The following is a 25,028-nucleotide window of genomic DNA, read 5'->3' as shown; positions in this document are numbered from 1 at the left end:
GAGGCAGAAAGAAGATTGCGCGGGCAACCTCTATTCTGTAATTTCTTAACTTTTATATGCCTGACTTTACATCCTTAACAACATACATGAAAACTAAAATAAATTAATGAAATATTCTATATCTAGAGAGAGAATGTACTAGCAACAGGAAAACTTATACTCAACTGAAAGTGTTATCCAACTTATTCTCTGTGGATGTTCAAGCTATTCCTATTGGTCAGTTTTAATCGCATTCTCTTGCTTCTCATTCCTCATCTAGGTTTCACCCTTTCCTGTCATTTGCTCTGTTTTTGGTTTCTATATTTGTGTATCTATTACAAATCTCTATCATTTTTTCTCCTTTCCATGATTTCCAGTACTTTTGTCTATTTTGTGTTTCAGTTACTTTTGATCTGGTGTTTCATTTTGCTTCCTGTATAATTTTTTCTTACCTTATTTAGCCCTTGAAAACGCCCCCAGGAAATATGACCTCAGCATCTTATTAGAACTGTAAAATTGTGGCTTCAGTTCTCTGTGCAATATAATATCACAGTAGCTTCATGAGGGCATCCTGCATAGGCTAGGTTAATATTTACTGATGTGTTAATATAATAATGACCCATCTACCTCTTCATCTCTGGGGCACTTTCTATCTATAGGGATGGAAATGAATGACAGAGTCTCTCTGTGCTGCCTGATGTCAGAGCTGAGAAAGGTGTGAAGGGTATATAAGAGCTGTATTACTTGCCAGCAAGGAGGGGAGAAAAAAGGGATACTGCAGAGTCAGATGCAAGCGTGGAATTGTTGCATGTACCCTTCCTGCTAATACAGACGTGTGTTGAACTTCTTCAGTTAGTTCCTTGACCACTACAAGGTAAATGATTTGTCCTTTCTGTAATTTAAGATATAAAGCTACACACACTTTAAAGGGGGCACAATCTGCCTCATTATTAAGGAACAGAATTATTCAGAGAAAGACTAAAAGAAAGATCTCGATACAATCTGTAGCTGAAACCACAATCTGAAATTTAGAAAATGTTGGGGGGAAAAAGCAAGGAAGATGGGAACAGGATTTAATCCACTAGATGCCAAAATTTACTAGAGAGCCACCTGAATTTATCTTTGTTGTGTCACTAAAGTTTGATTGTGCTTTTGCTCTAATTTAATGGCAGAGATTAACTATTGCCTGTTTAGAACAGCACTAGGGTCAGATCTATTGTATGTTGAATAGTACTTAGGTTCTCTTTTAGTTTTGAATTGTTATTCTTTTCAGAAACTTAGGAAGGAAAGATGTGCAACCTAAAGCTGACAGTTGTCTTCATTGTGCTCTCTGTTACTTTAAGCTACTTGGACGCTACACCTATGGAAAGGTAAGTAATGAAAAATATTATTTATTTTTAATGAGAAATCAGATGTTTCAGACTGTTGCATTATTCACTTTTGCCATAAAACAATATGAGCAAAATAGGGCTATTCAATTTCACTATGTATTTTGTTATTGTTTAAAGACTATTCTCTGTGGCTGATGATCTATCTGATGGGACTTCCAACAGACAAGGATGGCTATTACCAGTTCTGTCAAGGAATACACCCTGGGGACTTAACCGGGCATTGCCACAACTGGCTGCAGCAAAGCCAAAAAGGTATCAAATCTCTTTTGCGTTCTTCTATTCAAACCAGACAGAATTAAATTAAGAAGCATAATTTATGCCAACAATTTTCTTTTCTTCTAGATCCCTTCAATTCTATTCAAATTCTCTCAAAGAGAGCTTAAAATATCCTTTTTGGTAGAAATGTAGCCATTCTGTAAAGCAAAGTATTTCGAGTTAAAAAGTGAAATATAGTTGGAAAGCCAATCGGTTTTTACCAGTTCTGTTATGGAAATCTGAAAAGCTTTCAAAATGTGTTCTCTGAATTTTCAGCACACAATTTTTAGGTTATGTTGTGAAAGGAGGTTTACTCTGAAAGGGATCTGCTATTTAAATGTTAATTTTTCATGCCTGAGTGAGGGGAGGGGACATATGACATTTCTTTCCATGTAAAACAGAATTCCTTTTGGAGTAAATTTAATTATTTTAAAATATTACTATCTCCAGTAGGTGAATGCTCATTTTTGACATAAACAGCAATTTCAGCATAGCAAGAATCAACAGAAAGAGTTTGTCATGCTAGACTTTCACTAGTTTGTAGTACATTTACAGATGCATAAGTGTAATTTTCAATAGACTCTTGATGTATACAAATAGCAGTTTTAAAAGAATTTGGAGTTTATACTAGGTGATAAACAGTATTGAATAACACTAGGAAAATTAGCTACATTATCTGGTCTGTCTGCTTACTGTGTCTTTACGTGATTTTCCTTCACCAGACATTAAACACACCTCTTTTTATAGTTACCTCTGATCACAGTATCTCTTCCAACCTAAAGAATGATTATTACAAACCAAAATGATTATCCTCTAATATAATATGGGTAATGAATACACAATCCCAGAATTCTTATAGCTAGTCCTCTTTATTTTAAACAGTTAAAATCAAACATTTCTCTACAAGATATTTTCTTCAAGTCTGGGGTCTGATACCCTGCTCGTCAATGGCCCCGTCCAACAGTCCTCTTCACAGTAAGCAGCCCCCACTGAAACCAATAGTACTTCTCACTTGAATAAAGGCTGCAGGATAAGGTCCCTTGCGAGTTAACAGCCATGATGAGTTTTTGTGTCATTTTGTTCAACTGTGTAATAATGTTAGGTATTGATAAAATATATAATAACTTGCTGCATCAGTTTCATAAAGTTAACTATTGTAAAAATAGTGGCCCAGAGTTTTAGGGCCTGGGCCTGTACCATTTAAGTGAATGGAAGCTTTGCCTTCATGAACAGATTAGCAATTTCATGAGAATGAGTGATTGATTTGTCCTTCCAGGTGAAGGTACTTAGCAAATTTCCCATCCATGGTATATTGTTTGCTGGCTGTGTGATAGTATGTTATGTCTTTTCTATTAGGCTTTAAGAGCCTGATCAAGCTCCCCTTGGAGTCAATAGAAAGACTCCCACTGACTTCAAGGAAAGTTGGACTGGACCCTAAATTACCATTTAACTGAAATATGACATGTTTAAAACATGAATCACTTATAAACTATTACCCATTTGCTAACCAACAGCTGTTACAGCTCAGACATTTAGCACAGAGCTTCTATTTCACCTGGGCTCTTAGATTCAAAATCACACTGCTGAAACATAATGTGACATTTTAAATACTAGACCTAGTCAATTAATGGGAAAATATATTAATCAGGAATTAGTCAGAGTAACACTGCAAATAATGAGTTTGGCAATGAATTATTTGATGTATTCATCTAAAAATGTAATTTACTTCATGTCACATAAGCACAGAGATTACTTTGAAGAAGTATAGGGAAATCCTTTGGAACAGATGGTCCTTATTTCAGGAACTATTGTCAACACCAGAGAGTATCTGTTTAAGGGCATGGCTTAATGGTCTAAGAAGGAAGTTTTGAAATCCCTGAGCTCCCCAGAACCAAAGATTTGAACTCAACTCTTCCTCTTTCTGAAGTGAGTCCCCAGCAGCTTACTGTGTGGGGGTCAGTTGGATACAACCTTAAAACTGAGGTTTTCTTTGCACACGGATGTTTCAGTGGAACTTTTTGTAAGAAAGATAGGGTCCTGTCCAAAAATGGCTCTCCCTCACCACAGCAGTATTGCCATGCTGCTGTGCTCCAACAGAAGTGGCTGATTTTCAGTAGTGAAGAAATTACTGTTTGTACAGAGCCAAAGCTTGAGTGGTACAGAAGCCAATGGAAGATGCAGATGCTGAGCACCTCTCAGGATCTGGCCCATAGCCCTAGTCTCAATCCTGCTGCCTTTTTAAATTAACTGAAGGTTTGCCATTGACTTTAATGGGACCAGTATGGGGCCCTCTGAGATTAAGGGAACTGAATAAATGTAAGTGATTATTATCATGCTAATCAGTCTCATGATATCAGAAAATTCTCTAAATAGCCATAAAAGTTAATCTTGGAGCTAAATCATTGTTGTCACTTACTGACTTAACTATACTATTATTACAGTTATTCTAGGTGCCAGAAGCTACTGTGCTGAATATCAATAAAAATGACATATGAATCTTGAGGTTTTTGAATTTAACCTACACCTATCATTAAAATGGATAATAGCATACAATGTGATTTTTTTTCAGGCACAAAGTAGGTGGCAGCAATATTGTACTGTTCACATATTTGTGCTCACATTAAAAGAACTCCTACATTATCAGTTAAAATGCCTTTTAGAGGTGGCATATTTGATTGCTCATCATGAGGACTTCACCATGGCTCTGTTTGTTTTATGTTACCAGTCACCGCTTGGAGAAACGGAAATGCAACACTGCTACATGTGTGACGCAACGTTTGGCTGACTTTTTAGTTCGATCCGGCAACAACATCGGAGCAATTTATTCACCTACCAATGTGGGATCCAATACATATGGCAAGAGGGACCGAGTTGAGCTTTTAAACAGAGAACCCCTAAATTAGCTACAGCTTTAGCGTGTTGAAATGATTACTGCTGCACTCCTCATTAGGAGTTCCTCTCCAATTTTTATGTATAAATAACCTTTTAGTCATTTACTACCTATACATTCTTAACAGTGCCTTGTTTTCTTTGTGTGTGTGTCTGTGTATGTGACTTTCATGGTTCTCATTTCACTATGCATGTATGATGACATGCATAGGGTATGGTTTTGAATTCACTAAATGCTTCAGAAATCTGCTCATTACATTCCTTTGTGAAAAGAAAATAAATCACAAAAATAAACTGAAATGTAATTGCTATAGGGTTTTTTTTAATTAAAAAGATTAAAAAGACAACCATGATGTGTATGTCTTTATAGTCCCAGCTGGGTGAGGGGAAAACAATGAAACCTGTCCTAAACAACCACTCAGGGAGCTAACAAAAATCAGTTGGTTAATGGAGGTTGTGTCCTAATGTAAGTGAAGCAGAATTGTACTCAGTACTTTTGGAGTTACTTTAGAGGGGTTATAGTCCCTTACTGCACTCTAAGCAAGAACTATTGGGTGAAACTCTATGGCCTATGTTATACAACTCAGACTAGATGATATAATGGTCCCTTCTCACTGACAAATATTTTAGTCTAATAAGGGTGATCTCTTGTACAGGTTTCATAGCATATTGCAATATGGTATTTTAAGGGTTTGGTATTTAAGGGTTTATATCAAAATTTTAGCTCACTTAACTCTAACCACTATGAGAACCAGTAAATTATAAAGCTGAGCACAAGGAAACCCAGCTAATCAGGTGACAAGAACTTTGTATTCTTCTTAAAAGCATGTCCTACAAAAGAACTGGCATCTTTCTTTGTGCGTTCCCTTCTCTGAACTGAATTAATAAACTGATTAAAAAGAAAGTGAGCAAAAGCATTAAGCTACCTATGATAGCTTTATATTTTTTTGAAAAAAAATCTTTTCACGACAAGGATTTTTTCAAACTGATATTTACTAGTACTAAGCAATTCATTAAAATCGAAGAGCAGTTTGACACAATAAGCTTTTCCTTGGTCTTATCCCAGCACAACATCAGTATACGTTTATGAAATGTACATTTTAATCTGTGTCACGGGCTTTCAGAAAAACTGTCTCATCCAGTATGTTACAATAGGAATTTTTGTTTCTCTTCATCATATTCTTAATTAAAAGTTTAATGACATCAGGAAACCACATACAGGATGGTGGCTTCTTAATTCTGTCAAATTATGAAAACCTTTTAGCAGAAGTTCTGTAGGCCACTTATGCCTTCTCATTGAAAAGCACCATTAGTGGAAAAGTAAATTAAACCTGAATACTCTGCATGGGTTGATTCACTTTGTTGTGTTTGCTTGATAAAGTGTGCCTTAGGTTACAAACTCTAATTTTTAACTTTATTTTAATTTATGTTTTGCCTTCATTTTATGAACTCATCTGAAGTACACTGAAATAAAAACTAAAGCAATGTGCAAGCTATTGCTAATCATAATAGTTTGTTTAGAAAAGGGTAAACTTAATGATATTGCAAAGGATAGTTATTCATAAAGTCTTTGAAAAAGATGTCCAAATGGTATTCTGCTTGCTTAATACTTCTGGCAGCTTAAAAACAGATGTACTTTTACTTCATTCTTGCTCAAGTTCTACAGCAGAGGTGACCAACCTGAGCCTGAGGAGGAGCCAGAATTTACCAATGTACATTGCCAAAGAGCCACAGTAGCACGTCAGCAGCCTCCCATCAGCTCCTGCTCCCTGCTCCCAGCACCTCCCGCCCACCAGCAGCCCTGCCAATCAGCGCCTCCCCCTCCCTCCCCACACCTGCCAATCAGCTGTTTTGTGGCATGCAGGAGGCTCTGGGGTGGGGGAGAGAGGAGCGAAGGCATGGCAGACTCAGGGGAGGGGACGGGAAGGGGTGGAGTGGGGGCAGGGCTTGTGGCAGAGCCGGGGTTGAGCAGTGAGCATCCCCTGGTACATTAGAAAGTTGGCACCTGTAGCTTCAGTCCCGGAGTTGGTGCCTATACAAGGAGCCGCATATTAACTTCTGGAGAGCCACATTTGGCTCCGGAGCCACAGATTGGCCACCCCTGTTCTACATCTGCTTTATGTTTCCAGCTTAGTTTGATTTTTTTTTCCAATTCAAGTATGACAATCACTCTCCAGAAAGCAAACAACCAGATATTGTTAGAGTAGTTGTGAGCTGTCACAGATAGAATGTAATAGTGCATTACAGTAATTGCATAGCACCTTGCAGGTGGTTGTTTCAAGGTTTATTGTACTGTGTTTACAAAGAATGTTGGTAATCCCAGAATTAAAAGCTTTATACATATTAACTATCAATGCATCAGGAGTCTCTAGATTGTCATTTGATCACACTTAAACTCTGCACAGACTGGCAACACCTCCTTAATTTCAGTGGTACCAAGTAAATTTTTTTTTCTGGACTGTCCAATGCACCAGTGATAGTGATGTTATCAGTAGTACCATTTCTTTAGTTGGGAGGATACCCAGAAAGGGGACTTTTCCTCAAAGTCAACAGATCAACTAATAGCGGGTCACACCTTAATATACTTAGGTCCCATTTCAGCAAAAACACTTACGCATGTGCTTAAGTGTCACTGAATTCAATGGGACATAAGCATATGCTTTGCTAAATCAAGGCCTTGATGCCACCAACCAAAGCTATGTCACTTTAGATTCAGTCTTACGAGGTGCAAGTACCCCCCATTCCCATTAACTTCAACTGCCTGGAGGTAGCCAATCCCTTATAAGATTGGAGCCTGTCATAACATACATAGAACACTATACCCCAAGACTGAACATTTCTAGCGGCCCTAGTCAGTGCTCCTTTGATCACTTGGTCAATAGGAGTTTTGCCTGAATAAAGAGTTCGGAACAGAAGCTGTGGTTCTGGTTCTATCTGGACTTAGTTACTGGTGTGATTTCCTCAGCATGAGAACAGTCCATTTGGTGCCACGAAAAACAAGCCAGGCTATTAAACAATCACAATGATTGGTCCACATTGTTGGAAACATGCAAAAAAGCCATAAAGAATTAGGTGTCTGAAGGGCAAAAAAGATAAATGAATAAAGCTGTCAGCTCAGGTGTCTTTGACTTGAGAAATGGCCTAAAGTGAGAGTTGTTTGAATTCACTATTTGCGGCCCAATTCTGATACCCTTACTCATTTAGAGTGGTTTCTTACTCTGCAAGTAGTCCTATTGATTGTATTGAGGCTACTTGCAGAGTTAGGTACTACTTATTTTCCATATGGCCCTTATATAGGGAGGGCAGGATCATATGACTGTGGTCTCTATTTTTTAAATAAAAATAGAAAACAATAAAATATTGGTTCTTCAAAACCGCAAATGGCATAATATTAAACATTGCAGAATAGGGGCACCGTCGTGAGAAGTCCCATTGAAATCAGTGGGCATTAGGCACCTAACTTGCTTAGGTGCTTTTGAAACTCCCACTAGGTGCCTATCTGCACCTTTAGACCCATAAATACCTTCAAAAATCAGGACCCTCAATGCCCTTTGGATTCAACTGGAGTTAAAGTTGCTGTGTACCTATGAAGTGGTGCTTAGAAGCTTGCAGCATTGGGGGCCAAGGGAGAAAATTAAGAGGAAGAAAAAGAGGGGGAACAGTATAAAAACAAAGACATAAAAATGCAATAAACAATATACTGATAAGAAAGCTCTGCATTTTTTATTAACTGACATTAAATCATGTAATAAAGGAGGAAAATATAGAGAAGACTAAATAGTGTAAAAAGAATGGAGAAAAATATAAATCTAAAATGTCATCAAAGGAGCAAAGAGGAAGATAAACAGGAGAGTAAGAGTATGAAGAATGCATTAAAACAGTAGCAGGCCCTAGGGCTTAATGTTTCCTAAGGACTGCGACATTTTCATAAAAGGCAGAATTCACATCTTCTTGGATGAATATGGCTTAGCTAAGAAATTGGTTTCATTTTAAAAGGCTTGGACAAAAATTTTGAAAAGCACACATAATATTCATATGACATTAATACATTTTATTGAAAAATATTTTGAATGAATGTTTTCATTTTCCACAAGGAGATACAAATATTTCTGCTGCCCAGAAAGATTCTGAATTAGCACCCAATTTAGGCTGGCAATACTCCCATTGACGTCCAGAAGACAATGGTTAACAACAAGTTTGGATTTTGTTGAGTGGTTTTCTAAAACCATTTGCAAGTGACCCTACAAATAAAATCAGTTTCCAGAAACGCTTTAGTTCATGTCTTGGGTTGCTGCAGTCTTCACTTTTTGAAGGTGTGCTGTTTGAGTCTATTAGTTCATATATGAATAGAGCTTGACATTTATGGTAGACTGCTTCTGTTGACAGCAATACAGTTAAGTAATTTTGTTGTCTAACTTAGTTATCATGTCAGAAGGAGACTGTTTTGCATTGCTTCTGTTGTACGCCACTAGCAAAATGCTCTGGTTAGAATGACATCTCATTGCTGTGTACCAAAGCTAAAAATAAAGGTTGAAGAACCATAAAATAGAATCTTTCTAACTGAAAGACAACTTCTGCTTCAGTCATCTCATTATTAGCTCTTAATTCACTCTGCCCACACACACACACACACACACTTAAAAAAAATCCAGGTAAGTATACTGAAAAGTTAAAACATAGATTAATTATATTTTTGGAGCAGGATATAGCTCAATACCCAGACTCAAAAGCTTAGGCAACCACTACCTTAGAGAGTCAGGGCAGTTTCTATAAGCACCCTAAAGTTTGGATGATTTTCAGAACATTATGACTGTAAAACTAATTTGAAAATCCTATGCAGACTGCTCGCCTGTTTCAGAACTGCCATGAAGAAAAAAATATATCCTGAATTATATTCCTCTAAGAAGGTGATGTTTCTTTAAATGCAATCTATTTCCTTACCAGAATGATAATTCTATTCTGATAAACCTGGAAATTCACATTATACTTAACATGCCATCAAAACCTGAAAGTAGTGATCTTCTGATAGTTATCACATGATGTTAGCCTGAAAAACCAATGAAGGCTGAGACAATGGTAACACTAAGATAATAGTTTAAATTCTGTTCATTGTACAACAGTTATTCTTCTTAATACTAACTAACAAAAAGAATATATTTAAATGCATTTTGATCCTAACAACGAGACTGATTCGTGTAACAATTTTGCCATAAAGTCACTACTTATTTCTTCAGAGAATGCCATACAAATCCAGATTGTTTAATTATTCAAATTAGAGATCATTCTTCTATATTCTGGTAATATTTTTGCTTCTGTGTTAATGAGACTCTTTTAGGTTCAGCGCTAGAAGTATTTCTTAGGTATAGTTCAGATCCTAAGATCCTTACATTAAAAAGTATCTTACTGTGCAAGTAATCCCATTATCTTCAATGAATTTATTGCAAAGTACTAATTTGTCAGAGTAAAGGTATCAGAATTTGGGCATATGAATTTAGCCCCATATTTTGCTTAGCGAATCATTTCTGGTTACTGTTTGTTTTGTTTCCAAATAATTTCATTGGGGGCAGATTCTTATACCCTTACTCACATAGAATAGTACCTTATTGCATGAGTATATTGAAGTCACTGAGACCACTTGTGGAACAAGGGTGCTACTAGGTTGCCAACCCTCCAGGATTGGCCTGGAGTCTCCCGGAATTGGCATGTATCTCCCGGTGACTGTTGAAAGCAATCCAACAGATTTTAATAGGATATTTTAAGAAAATGACATTATGTCATGTTGGAGAAAAAATCTCCCAGAAGAGCGTCAGTCAGAGTTGGCAACCCTAGATGCTATTCAGCATGAGCAAGAGTATCAGAGTCTACCCAGTGTTTAAAGTATTCAGTGAGGGGGATCACAAATCTGGCCCTGACCAGTTGGGCTAAATAATTTTCAGACTATGGGTTGTTTGTAAACTGTCTTTGTCCAGTGTTCATTATTTCTGTTGTATAGTTAGGGACCTAAGAGCACATAACTCACTTCTGGTGTGAATTTTCTTTTCAGGTCAATAATCACTCAGATGAGAGTTCCTGTAACTTTGGGGTGAAAAAAAATTGGCTAGAATAAGAACTAGAGATGACTCTAAATCAAAAAGTTTAGACTCAACTTTTGAACTTCCACAAAGTTTAAATGGTGTTTGAATCAGGTACCTCTCTCATAGGAACAGACCTGAATCATCATGTAAAATCTGAAGCAAATCAGAGGTGAACCTTGCGGCCTGAATAATTTCTGGGAAAAATTCAGCAGCTTTGGTTAATAGTTTTGAGTGATGTGGGTTAACACTCTTTATGTTTTGCTTTAAGTTTCCAGGATTCCATTTCATTTCAGTGGATTAATCCATTCATCATGTATTATTTATTAGTAGTAGTAGTTGATTGATATATTAAGTGGCAAATATTGATATATTAAGTGGTTTGATTAAGTTTTGATTAAGTGGTTTTGATTAAGTTTTGATTAAGTGGTTTTGATTAAGTTGATTGATATATTAAGTGGCAAATATTAAGTGGCAAAGAGACACATATACCGAGACAGCCCACACCCTAGAGAATTTGTAATCAACAAGCCAATTAAGGATGAGGGTATGTCTACACTCCAAAGCAGCAGCCCACAACAGTGAGTTTCAGATCCTGGGTCTACTGACTCAGGTTCACAATGAAAACAGCAGTGTAGACATTGCTGCTCAGTCTGGAGATTGAGCCCTGAAGCCCACCCCACTCCCTAAGCTTCAGAGCCCAAGCCTGAATCTACATAGCTATTTCAGCACTTTAGCATGAGCCCTGCAAGCTCAAGTCTGTAGACCCGAGCTCTGAGACTTGCTGCCATGTTAGGGTTGCCAACATTCTAGTTGCACAAAACCAAACACCCTTTCCCCACCCCCTTCCCCGCCCCTGTCCTTCCCCTTCTCTGAGGCCGCAGCCCCCACTCATTCCAGCCCCCCTCCCTCCATTGCTCACTCTCCCCACCCTCACTCATTTTCACTGGGCTGGGGTATGGGATTGGGATACAGGAGGGGGTGAGGGCTCCAGCTGAGGGTGTGGGCTCCAGGATGGGGCCAGAAATGAGGGGTTCAGGGGCAGGACGGGGCTCCGGGCTGGGACAGAGGGTTGGGGTGTGGGAGGAGGTGTGAGGTGCGTGCTCCAGGAGCGGGCTCAGGGCTCAGGCAGGGGGTTGGGGTGCCGGAGGGGGTGCAGGATGCAGGAGGGTGTTTGAGTGCAAGAGGAGGTTCCGACATGGGGCAGAGGGTTGGGGTGTGGGGGGGGGTGTGGTGTGGTGTGCAGGCTCTGGGAGGGAGTTAGGGTGCAAGGAGGGGTTTCCGACCTGGGGCAGGGGGGTTGGGGTGTGGGCTCTGACTGAGTGACGCTTACCTCAGGCAGCTCCCAGTTCGCGGCTCTGCAGGGCTACGGCAGGCTCCCTGTTTGCCCTGGCTCTGCACTGCTCCCAGAAGCGTCCGGCATGTCCCTGCAGCCCCTAGGCAGAGGCACAGCCAGGCATCTCTGCGTGGTGCATGCTGCCCATGCTTACATGTGCCACCCCCGCGGCTCCCATTGGCCAGGTGGCACTCAGGGTGGGGCAGTGCGCGGAGCTTCCCTGATCACACCTGCGCCTAGGGGCTGCAGAAACATGCCAATTGCTTCCGGGAGCTGCGTGGAGCCAGGGCAGGAAGGGAGCCTGCCTTAGCCCTGCTGCGCCGCCGACTGGACTTTTAATGGCCCTGTCAGCAATGCTTTTTGACCAGGCGTTTGGGTTGAAAACCGGACACCTGGCAACCCTATACCATGAGCTGCCACTTGCAATGTAGATATACCCTGAATGCACTGGCAGATTAAGGGCTTCTCTACACTGGCCCACAGTTCAGACTACGGAGGTGTGACTAGCAGTGCACACTAAACTGCTGCTCCATTACTCCCCTGTGGACACAGCAGGCATAGACTGAAAGGTTCTGAGTTCACATTAAAGCAATCCTCTTCAAACAGACTTACCTTACCACGCCCACAGCTTCTACACAGGGAACTTACAGTACAGCACTTTGGTGTGCACTGCTTTTCACCCCCCACTCCCACCCCATAGTCTGAACTATAGGGCAGTGTAGATGTAGCCTTAGAGGAAGCAGTTAATAAATAATACTAATGAAATTACTAATACTTCTATTTGTTGGCCTTTTGGGCAAAATGAGATTTAAATGAGAAAGAGGATGGTATGATGGGACAGACATAGAATCATAGAATCATAGAATATCAGGGTTGGAAGGGACCCCAGAAGGTCATCTAGTCCAACCCCCTGCTCGAAGCAGGACCAATTCCCAGTTAAATCATCCCAGCCAGGGCTTTGTCAAGCCTGACCTTAAAAACTTCCAAGGAAGGAGATTCCACCACCTCCCTAGGCAACGCATTCCAGTGTTTCACCACCCTCTTAGTGAAAAAGTTTTTCCTAATATCCAATCTAAACCTCCCCCACTGCAACTTGAGACCATTACTCCTCGTTCTGTCATCTGCTACCATTGAGAACAGTCTAGAGCCATCCTCTTTGGAACCCCCTTTCAGGTAGTTGAAAGCAGCTATCAAATCCCCCCTCATTCTTCTCTTCTGCAGGCTAAACAATCCCAGCTCCCTCAGCCTCTCCTCATAAGTCATGTGTTCTAGACCCCTAATCATTTTTGTTGCCCTTCGCTGGACTCTCTCCAATTTATCCACATCCTTCTTGTAGTGTGGGGCCCAAAACTGGACACAGTACTCCAGATGAGGCCTCACCAATGTCACGTCCCTCGATCTGCTCGCTATGCCCCTACTTATACATCCCAAAATGCCATTGGCCTTCTTGGCAACAAGGGCACACTGCTGACTCATATCCAGCTTCTCGTCCACTGTCACCCCTAGGTCCTTTTCCGCAGAACTGCTGCCTAGCCATTCGGTCCCTAGTCTGTAGCGGTGCATTGGATTCTTCCGTCCTAAGTGCAGGACCCTGCACTTATCCTTATTGAACCTCATCAGATTTCTTTTGGCCCAATCCTCCAATTTGTCTAGGTCCTTCTGTATCCTATCCCTCCCCTCCAGCGTATCTACCACTCCTCCCAGTTTAGTATCGTCCGCAAATTTGCTGAGAGTGCAATCCACACCATCCTCCAGATCATTTATGAAGATATTGAACAAAACCGGCCCCAGGACCGACCCCTGGGGCACTCCACTTGACACCGGCTGCCAACTAGACATGGAGCCATTGATCACTACCCGTTGAGCCCGACAATCTAGCCAGCTTTCTACCCACCCTATAGTGCATTCATCCAGCCCATACTTCCTTAACTTGCTGACAAGAATACTGTGGGAGACCGTGTCAAAAGCTTTGCTAAAGTCAAGAAACAATACATCCACTGCTTTCCCTTCATCCACAGAACCAGTAATCTCATGATAAAAGGCGATTAGATTAGTCAGGCATGACCTTCCCTTGGTGAATCCATGCTGGCTGTTCCTGATCACTTTCCTCTCATGCAAGTACTTCAAGATTGATTCTTTGAGGACCTGCTCCATGATTTTTCCAGGGACTGAGGTGAGGCTGACTGGCCTGTAGTTCCCAGGATCCTCCTTCTTCCCTTTTTTAAAGATTGGCACTACATTAGCCTTTTTCCAGTCATCCGGGACTTCCCCGGTTCGCCACGAGTTTTCAAAGATAATGGCCAATGGCTCTGCAATCACAGCCGCCAATTCCTTCAGCACTCTCGGATGCAACTTGTCCGGCCCCATGGACTTGTGCACGTCCAGCTTTTCTAAATAGTCCCTAACCACCTCTATCTCCACAGAGGGCTGGCCATCTCTTCCCCATTTTGTGATGCCCAGCGTAGCAGTCTGGGAGCTGACCTTGTTAGTGAAAACAGAGGCAAAAAAAGCATTGAGTACATTAGCTTTTTCCACATCCTCTGTCACTAGGTTGCCTCCCTCATTCAGTAAGGGGCCCACACTTTCCTTGGCTTTCTTCTTGTTGCCAACATACCTGAAGAAACCCTTCTTGTTACTCTTGACATCTCTCGCTAGCTGCAGCTCCAGGTGCGATTTGGCCCTCCTGATTTCATTCCTACATGCCCGAGCAATATTTTTATACTCTTCCCTGGTCATATGTCCAACCTTCCACTTCTTGTAAGCTTCTTTTTTATGTTTAAGATCCGCTAGGATTTCACCGTTAAGCCAAGCTGGTCGCCTGCCATATTTACTATTCTTTCGACTCATTGGGATGGTTTGTCCCTGTAACCTCAACAGGGATTCCTTGAAATACAGCCAGCTCTCCTGGACTCCTTTCCCCTTCAAGTTAGTCCCCCAGGGGATCCTGGCCATCCCTTCCCTGAGGGAGTCGAAGTCTGCTTTCCTGAAGTCCAGGGTCCGTATCCTGCTGCTTACCTTTCTTCCCTGTGTCAGGATCCTGAACTCAACCAACTCATGGTCACTGCCTCCCAGATTCCCATCCACTTTTGCTTCCCCCACTAATTCTACCCGGTTTGTGAGCAGCAGGTCAAGAAAAGCGCCCCCCCTAGTTGGCTCCTCTAGCACTTGCGCCAGGAAATTGTCCCCTACGCTTTCCAAAAACTTCCTGGATTGTCTATGCACCGCAGTATTGCTCTCCCAGCAGATATCAGGAAAATTAAAGTCACCCATGAGAATCAGGGCATGCGATCTAGTAGCTTCCGTGAGCTGCCGGAAGAGAGCCTCATCTACCTCATCCCCCTGGTCCGGTGGTCTATAGCAGACTCCCACCACTACATCACTCTTGTTGCACACACTTCTAAACTTAATCCAGAGACACTCAGGTTTTTCTACAGTTTCGTACCGGAGCTCTGAGCAGTCATACTGCTCCCTTACATACAGTGCTACTCCCCCACCTTTTCTGCCCTGCCTGTCCTTCCTGAACAGTTTATAACCATCCATGACAGTACTCCAGTCATGTGAGTTATCCCACCAAGTCTCTGTGATTCCAATCACATCATAGTTCCTTGACATCACCAGGACCTCCAGTTCTCCCTGCTTGTTTCCAAGGCTTTGTGCATTCGTATATAAGCACTTGAGATAACCTGTTGATCGCCCCTCATTCCCAGTATGAGGCAGGAGCCCTCCCCTCACAGACATTTCTGCCTGTGCTTCCTCCCGGTATCCCGCTTTCCCACTTACCTCAGGGCTTTGGTCTCCTTCCCCCGGTGAACCTAGTTTAAAGCCCTGGTGTTTAAAGACATGGTGTTCCACACTTAAGGGCAGCAGGGAGGAAGGCATGAGTAGAAGAAAAACAGAAGGGGTATTGCGGGTAGCATCAATAACAGAGATATTTGCACCTTTTTACATTGACTAATGGTGAAATTCATCCCTCCGAACTCACCGAGCACAAGACCTATTTACCACTTCAGTCCTCAACATAGGGTTTAAATTGAATATAAGCCTTTCATGGGTCCCCTGCACAAGGGTGAATTACATCCTTCAGAACCAAATTTTGCAGTCCTTACTAAATCCTTACTCCCAGTGGGAATTTTGGCTGAGTAAGGAGTGCAGGATTTGGCCCACTGATACTATACTTCATATTCACAGGGAAGAATGAGAATTTTATATTTTGGATGGAATCATTTTCTGTAACATATTCATAAACATAAGCAGGAGACTCCAGCTAGGTCAAACAATGCCCATCAGTTTTGATGCTCGCATGCTACATTCCATATATATATGTAGCACTTTCATTACAGTTATTTATATGGCATCAAAGGAACAGGAAGATTGGGTACATCTGACTAATGCTAAGGTTGTAAACTTCACACAGAAGAAATCAAAAACTAACTGTGAACCTCCCCCTCCTCATCCAAATGCATCCATCACTTTCTAATAATTTCAAGTGCAGTTCTAATCAAAAACCTACACCCGTCTCAGTCCACATATCTGCTCCCTGTATCTATTTATTGACAAGAATAACCTTGTAGTATTTTTAAACACACACACACACACACACAAACACACACCCCTTTGTTAACTCTGCAGAGCCAACAAGATCAGAGTGAGCAACCTGGACTCCCTTTTGGCTCATGCATCATACAAAAAAAATAAATAACCTATAAGGTTTCCACAGTTGCATCTTGTCTACACTTCACTTGACATCAAAAGTTGCACAGGTGGGCTGCATAGGGTTTTGTCCTGTTACTTTTGTATGATTAGTGCCAGCTTGAGCTCCAGAATCTCAGCTTTCATTTTATAACTATAATAGTAAATCTCTAATCTTTATGATTGTGAAAAGACCCCACTGAAGAAGTAAAATCTGCCTGAGTCTGGAAATTGACTGAAACCACAGTCCTGAGAGAAGTGTGAATGGCCCTCATTTATCGCTAAGGCTGTTAACCCTGACCCCTAATGATTGTAGCTCAAATGTGAACATTGTTAACTATTTCACTGCTTATACAAGCACGCAAGAACAAGGGAAAATCATATTATGATCTGCACAATCTGCAGTTTGGTGTCACAAACAGAAGAAGCTCAGATTGTTGGTAGAGCTTGAAAAAGTATTACTTTTTATTACAGGCAGCAGTTATGTTAGAAAAAAAATAAGACACCTCACTTGGTTAGGGTTACTGGCAAGGATGTGAGTGCCACAAAGAACAGTCTGACTTTTCAGTTATCAAGGGGAATTTGTAATGCTGGCAGGCAGAAGGAGAAAACTCCCTAACTTTGTAAATAGAGCATGTTAAGTCACTGAGAGCCAATAAACATGGAACCCCATTATGACATTTGTCCAGAGTCACTTTTCAGAGCAGAATTGCACTTTAGGGTCCCAGGTCGGGGGGGGGGGGTCGGGGGGAGGGATAGAAGCTGAATTTTAAGCATAGGCTTAAATCCAAATGAAGTCAAGTTCAGCATGCACTTAAGTGCTTTGCTGATTCATGGCCAGAAAAAGGTGAGGAGATTAAAAGTTAAAGTTCAGTTTTCTGTGTATTAAAAGTTGGTCCATGTAGAACAATGATAAATTTGGTTTCTCTCTTATCTTGTTTTTTAAGAAGCAAACTGTCCTATGCAAAATAAATAAATTAGGCCTCAACTGAGGAAACTACTTCAGCACATACTTAAGACTGTTTTTATTTAAAAAATTCACACATATGCACATGCTCTAACATACCCTTAAATATCACTGACATCAATGGAATTTAAGGACATGGTTAAGCATGAGGTTTAAGTATGTGTTTAAATTAAGCATGAGAATGGTACAGACCTCCTTTGTAAAGTGCTTCATTACTGGGATGATTTAGTTTGTGTTGGTCCTGCTTTGAGCAGGGGGGTGGACTAGATGACCTCCTGAGGTCTCTTCCAACCCTAATCTTCTATGATTCTATGATTACCAAAAGCTTTACTGAATTGGGACCTAAATGAATAAATAAATCATAGTTCAGAAAAAATTCACAATGGGATGATTATCAATAAACAAATAAGAGTATGAGAGTCTTCCTGGAATACAAAACTATTGTTCATAGGCCACTCTTTTGCTAACATTCCCTATTTCTGAGTACCAAGCAGCCTGTCCTTTATATTAATATTGCTTGCAAATAGCCTCTGCCAGGAATGTCTTGAATTCAAATGACTTTTTTCTTCATATAAATATTATATAAAGCTCAATCTTTCTGAACATATATATGGTTCCATTTGACAGAACAAGTTCCCATTACTGTCTGAACTTACTTTGTTCAGAGACTGAGGGTCACAAATATGCAGTTCAGTAGAATGAATCTATAGGGCCACATCTACCTTTAAAAGAAAGCACAATGTTACTACACATTACTTCTTCCAACTGTTTAATCCTGACATTAAAAAAAACCTTCTCCCACAGTGAACTGAAGTTTGAAAAGTGGCTAAACTCCCCCCACCCCAATGCAGACATGCAGTTCAATTTGAATAAAAGTAATAACTTCTTCAGTTAAATCCTTCTTATGATATCAAAATGTAAGTAGATGAATATGTCCTGTGGGCCAAAGTCTATTGTCTTCAGTGAACTTAGTGAGCATTCAGGATAAATTACATCCACTAATTTCAACTATTTCTATAAAGTCTGATTAAAGTCTAAGATGACAATTTATTTAGGAATGAATTTATTTAAACTAAATGGCATAAGAAGTATGTTAACATAGAGTTAAGGTTGCTTGGTGGTGTGTTGTCCCCTGGCAGAACAATGAACTGGCAAAACTCAAACTTCTGAAAACCAGGAAATGCAGTTAAGTTTGCCAATGTAACCTTAACTCTGCCCTCTTTCAGCAATGTCCCAATATGCCCTCTTAACACACAAACGTGTACTCTGCCAGCCCCACTTAATACTTCCTAAATACTAAAATGCACAATCTCTTCAAATCCTTTCACAATCCATTTATTCTCACCCATCGGATTCCATGCAACACTAAAGAGAAAAATTAAAAAGTTGCCCACGCCACCTTCCCTCTGTTCCCCTGGAGTTGGCAGTAGCCAATAGGAATTATTTGGATACACTCCCAGTGCAGCCAGTGTTTTAGGTGTACCTACAATAAATGGGAGAAGAAGAAGTTGGGCCGACATACCACCAAGCAACCTTAACTGTGTTGTCATTTTTTACCATTGAATTTCCTAGTTTTTTTGAACAGAAGAAGAAAGATACGTTTGTTGTAGGAGTTAGTTGTTATTTAGGTAGTTGTACATATTATGTCCTCATTTTGCATACCAAGCCAGGCAGTCCTGTCCCACCCACTCCACACCAGATAGGACCCTCCAGCCCGGCTTCAGCACATCTCCCCAACCACGCCTCTGAGCCATTCACTGTGTTCCCCCTTTCAGCCTGAGCCCCTCCTCACTACTGTACCTAGGCTCCCCAGACACAAGCAGAGAACACTTCTCCACTAAGTCTTCACCCCCTGGAGTACAAAAGTTTCTTTTGCATTTACTATGGTCCCACCCCACAACCCAACTCACGTGCAATGCCTTGAGTGAATGACAGCTATGTTACAATGGAATGGTGTTCCTGGTCATGTTTCGGAATGGTTCGAGTGTGCAGTATGTGTCAGGGCAGGTGAGAGAAATCAGACAGGGTTTCTGTTCCAAAATACTGACAACTTTATGTTGAGAAAGACCTTCTGGCCCTGTCCAACAAAGGTACCTCATCTCCAAGAAACAATGAGGTGTTAGAGCATGTTTCTATGCTTCACAGTACACATTTTCTGGTCAGCCAGGAACCCTCCAACACTTAATAGCTTGATTATTGTCACTAAACCAATTATTCGGACAGTCAGCCAAATCAGAGAAAGCTATCACTGACACAAATCTGAGGCAGTCCAAATCTGCTTTCATAGACCAGGACTAAGGGCCAGATCATTGCCACCCAAATGAATTACCATAATATCTGGTAGCCTGCAACTTCTTCAGTCACAGGTTAGACACTGAGGAGTGGAAAACCATGATGCCAGTGCAGGCCACCTCCCTCCATCCAAATCAGCCTGTAGTCGGCAGCCTTCATGTCATGGTGCACTCCTTGCTCTCTCACCATCAAATTTAGGCCTGAATAAAGACTGGGAGTGGATGGGTCATTACAAAACTTAATTTCCCCATACTAATTTCCCCTTACTGTTACTCACACCTTCTTGTCAACTGTTTGAAATGGGCCACCCTCATTACCACTACAAAAGTGATTTTTCCTTCCTTGGTATTCTACTGTTGAGAATAGCCTATTTCCACTTTAATTGAATTGTCTCGTTAGCACTGACCCCCTCACTTGGCAAGGCAACTCCCATCTTTTCATGTACTGTGTATATATACCTGCTACTGTATTTTCCACTCCATGCATCTGATGAAGTCGGTTTTAGCCCACGAAAGTTTATGCCCAAATAAATTTGTTAGTCTCTAAGGTGCCACAAGGACTCCTCGTTGTTTTCGTTGATACAGACTAACACGACTACCACTCTGAAACCTGTCACCAGGGAGATTAGAGAGGTTATTAAAATAAAAAACTCAATAATAATGGGGGATTTCAGCTATCCCCATACTGACTAGTAGGGCTGGCCTCACCATGAGGCGAACTGAGGCGGCCGCCTCAGGTGCCAGACTGTGGGGGGGAGGGGCGCCACTAGGACCCAGAGTGTAGAAAATTGTGTCTGCTGCTGGTGCATATGTATTCTCTCTGTTCTTAGATGCACAGAGATGGTGGAGTGCTGTGCTGGAGGAAGGAGGGCATGAGAGATGTAAACAGGCAGGCAGGAGAAAAGGTGAGAGGCAATAACAGAAAGCAGCAGGAGCTGCAGGGAGAGAGAGGAGAAGGAGCCTCTTACGTACCTCTCTAGCACCCCAGGAGCCTGGATTGATTAACACCAGCTTCTCAGGGAGCTTCCTGTTTCCTGCTGCTTTCCTGAACCCACTTGAGGAGAACAGGCAGTCAACTGAAGTAGTAGGAACTAGTTAGGCCTTTAAGACGCTGATATCTTCCCTCACTCAGGCCCTGCTACCAGTCTGCTTATTTGTCCCCTTCAACTGAGTGTTGAGAGTCACTATAGCTGGCACAGAACAGCAGTCATGAGTGAAAGAAGAAAATGCCCCTCTGGGGCAGCATTCAGAAAAAGAAAGAAAAGAAAAGCATCAGAGTCTCTTTACTGGCAAAATGTTCTGAAAAGGCTCATTGCCATTGTGAGAATGCTTGCTACCCAAAACCTAGCACTGCGTGGAACTTCAGATCAGTTGTATGTGCCAAACAATGGAAATGTCCTTAAAAATGTGGAGCTGATGGCTGAGTTTGATGCTGTACTGCAGGAGCATCTAAGAAGAGTCACCACCCAAGAAATGTACACACACCCTACCTTGGAAAAAACAATTCCAAATGAGATCATACAGTTACTGGCAACAAAAGTCAAATAAAAAGAAAAGGAGTACTTGTGGCACCTTAGAGACTAACCAATTTATTTGAGCATGAGCTTTCGTGAGCTACAGCTCATTTCATCGGATGCATACCGTGGAAACTGCAGCAGACATTATATACACACAGAGATCATGAAACAATACCTCCTCCCACCCCACTGTCCTGCTGGTAATAGCTTATCTAAAGTGATCATCAAGTTGGGCCATTTCCAGCACAAATCCAGGTTTTCTCACCCTCCACCCCCCCACACACAAACTCACTCTCCTGCTGGTAATAGCCCATCCAAAGTGACAACTCTCTTCACTTTGGTTAGTCTCTAAGGTGCCACAAGTACTCCTTTTCTCTTCACAATGTGTATGATAATCAAGGTGGGCCATTTCCTGCACAAATCCAGGTTCTCTCACCCCCTCACCCCCCTCCAAAAACCACACACACAAACTCACTCTCCTGCTGGTAATAGCTTATCCAAAATGACCACTCTCCCTACAATGTGCATAATAATCAAGGTGGGCCATTTCCAGCACAAATCCAGGTTTTCTCACCTCCCCACCCCCATACACACACAAACTCACTCTCCTGCTGGTAATAGCTCATCCAAAGTGACCACTCTCCCTACAATGTGCATGGTAATCAAGGTGGGCCATTTCCAGCACAAATCCAGGCTTTCTCACCCCTCACCCCCCGCTTTTCCGGGGACACACACACACATACAAACTCACTCTCCTGCTGGCAATAGCTCATCCAAACTGACCACTCTCCAAGTTTAAATCCAAGTTTAACCAGAACGTCTGGGGTGGGGGGGTAGGAAAAAACAAGGGGAAATAGGCTACCTTGGTAAAAGGTTAGTCTCTAAGGTGCCACAAGTACTCCTTTTCTTTTTGCGAATACAGACTAACACGGCTGTTACTCTGAAAAAAGTCAAATAGAAGATTGTGGCAGATCTGAAGTCAGCAAGATATTACTCTGTTATTCTGGACTGCACATCTGACATCGGCCATATGGAACAAATTACTTTAATGGTGCATTTTGTAACAACAACAGAACCTAGTGAAAATGTCCCTGCAATGGTGACTGTCAAAGAGCATTTTCTAGAATTAATTGACGCTGATGATACTACAGGAGCTGGTATGACAAATGTGTTTCTTAAAAAGCTGGAAGATACGGGAATTGCGATAGCTGACATGAGAGGTTAGGGCTACGATAATGGTGCCAACATGAGAGGAAAGAACAGAGGAGTGCAGACACGGATCCGAGAGTTAAACCCTTGAGCTTTTTCTGTCCCATGCAGTTCTCATTCATTGAACTTGGTGGTCAATGATGCAGTATCAGCTTCTAGTGAGACTGCTGAATTTTTTAATGTAATTCAAAGGAGCTATGTATTTTTCTCTGAATCAACTCATCAATGGCAAATTTTGAAGCAACATCTGGGAACATCCTCTCTGACACTGAAACCACTGAGTGCCACAATGGGAAAGTTGAGTGGAGGCGATAAAGCCTATCAAACACCAAATTGGGAAGACAGATGATGCCAGAGTTGCCTTTATGGAGGATAATGCTATGATCGGAACTGTTCGTGGGAGGACAGTGGCAGAGGGAAATGGAATCACCAGAAACATACATAACTTCAAATTTCTGTGTGGCTTAGTGTTGTGGCATGACCTACTGTTTCAAATAAATGTTATAAGCAAGAGACTCCAAGGTGTTGACCTTGATATATCTGGAGCAATGGAACAACTGGATAAAGCAAAGTCATGCCTACAGTCTTACCGGTCAGATGACGGATTTCAAAAAGTTCTGAAGAGTGCACAGAAGTTGGCAGAGGAACTTCACACTGAAGCTATTTTCCCACCCATTCAAGAATACAAGAGTCACCGAAGAAGAAGACATTTTGATTATGAGGCCCGGGATAATCCCATAAAAGACACAAAACAACAATTCAAAGTTGAATTCTTTAACCAGGTGCTAGATTGTGCAATACAGTCAGTTGAAAAACATTTCATGCAGGTCAAGGAACACAGCAGTATATTTGGGATGTTGTATGATATTCCAAAACTCCTCACTATAACTGAAGAAGAACTACACCAGCAATGCAAGGCACTAGAGACAGTGTCGACACATGATGACATGCGCAATATTGATGCGAGTGATTTAGGTGATGAACTGAAAGCCCTTTCAAGATACATTTCAGCAGGATCAACTCCAAAGGCTGTTCTGGAATATATGTGCACAAATAAGATGACCACCCTCTTTCCAAATGCTTTTGTTGCTCTGCGCATACGTCTAACACTTCCTGTAACAGTTGCCAGTGGAGAACGCAGCTTCTCCAAGCTGAAGTTAATAAAAACACATTTACGCTCCGCAATGACACAGGAGAGGCTGGTCGGCCTTGCAAGCATTTCAATAGAGCATGAGTGGGCCCAGACTGTGGACCTTCAGGAAGCAGTTCAAATCTTTGCAATCAAGAAGGCACGGAAAGTACCACTTTGATTATTCAAACAGATAAAAATGCCAGTGTTTACTATGCAGACAAGAAAAGTTAGTTCTCCTTTATTGGAGTAGGTAGCAGAGGGAAGCGATCCTTTCCCCGCACTCACCAGCGGCAGAGTAGAGCGGGCTGGGGCCGGGCTGCTCCACTTCCTGACGCAGCTGGTGAGTATGGGGTCACTGGGAGAAGAGGTGGAATGGGGACAGGCTGGGGGCAGAGCAGGGGGGAAGGGTAAGAGGTGGGGTGGAGGGAATTGTCTGGGGCCCCATACTCCCCTAGGGACAGCCCTACCCCTTGCAGTGGGCGCAGCTCGCGGGAGGGCCAGCTGAGGGATAGGGCTGGTTGCTGGGGCTGGGGCTGCCCGTATGCCTAAGGAGGCCCTGCCCACATTTTGACTACAGCGGGGAGATGCGGTCACCCCATCTCAAAAAAGGTATATTGGAATTGGAAAAGGTTCAGAAAAGGGCAACAAAAATTATTAGGGGTATGGAACGGCTGCCATATGAGGAAAGATTAATAAGACTGGGACTTTTCAGCTTGGAGAAGAGACAACTAAGGTGGGATGTGATAGAGGTCTATAAAATCATGACCAGTGTGGAGAAAGTAAATAAGGAAGTGTTATTTACTCCTCATAACACAAGAACTAGGGGTCACCAAATGAAATTAATAGGCAGCAGATTTAAAATAAACAAAAGGAAGTATTTTTTCACACAACACACAGTCCACCTGTGGAACTCCTTGCCAGAGGATGTTGTGAAGACCAAGACTATAACAGGGTTCAAAAAAGAACTAGATAAGTTCCTGGAGAATAGGTCCATGGCCATTAGCCAGGATGGACAGGGATGGTGTCCCTAGCCTCTGGTTTGCCAGAAGCTGGGAATGGATGACAGGCGATGGATCACTTGTTGATTACCTGTTCTGTTCATTCCCTCTGGGCCACCTGGCATTGGCCACTGTCAAAAGACAGCCTACTGGGCTAGATGGACCTTTGGTCTGACCCAGTATGGCCGTTCTTATGTACTAACTAATGAATCTTTTTGAGACTGTTTATTTCAAGACTTAATGCATTTTAGGTTCTTCATCTGCGTATATACTTCACACATCCCTAGTACATGTTGGTCTTTTA

At 41.8% G+C, this 25,028-nt stretch overlaps 1 protein-coding gene across 1 annotated transcript; it reads left to right on the top strand.

Moving 5' to 3' along the window:
• Positions 1-1,269: 1,269 nt before the first annotated feature.
• IAPP (islet amyloid polypeptide) lies at positions 1,270-4,528 on the top strand. Its single transcript, XM_077807477.1, has 2 exons — positions 1,270-1,349; positions 4,351-4,528. The coding sequence occupies exons 1-2, from the start codon at positions 1,270-1,272 to the stop codon at positions 4,526-4,528; spliced, it is 258 nt and encodes an 85-aa protein (XP_077663603.1).
• Positions 4,529-25,028: the final 20,500 nt, after the last annotated feature.

Source organism: Eretmochelys imbricata, chromosome 1 (assembly GCF_965152235.1).
Source record: "Eretmochelys imbricata isolate rEreImb1 chromosome 1, rEreImb1.hap1, whole genome shotgun sequence".
NCBI lineage: Eukaryota > Metazoa > Chordata > Testudines > Cheloniidae > Eretmochelys > Eretmochelys imbricata.
This window is presented reverse-complemented; position numbering and strand designations above follow the sequence as displayed.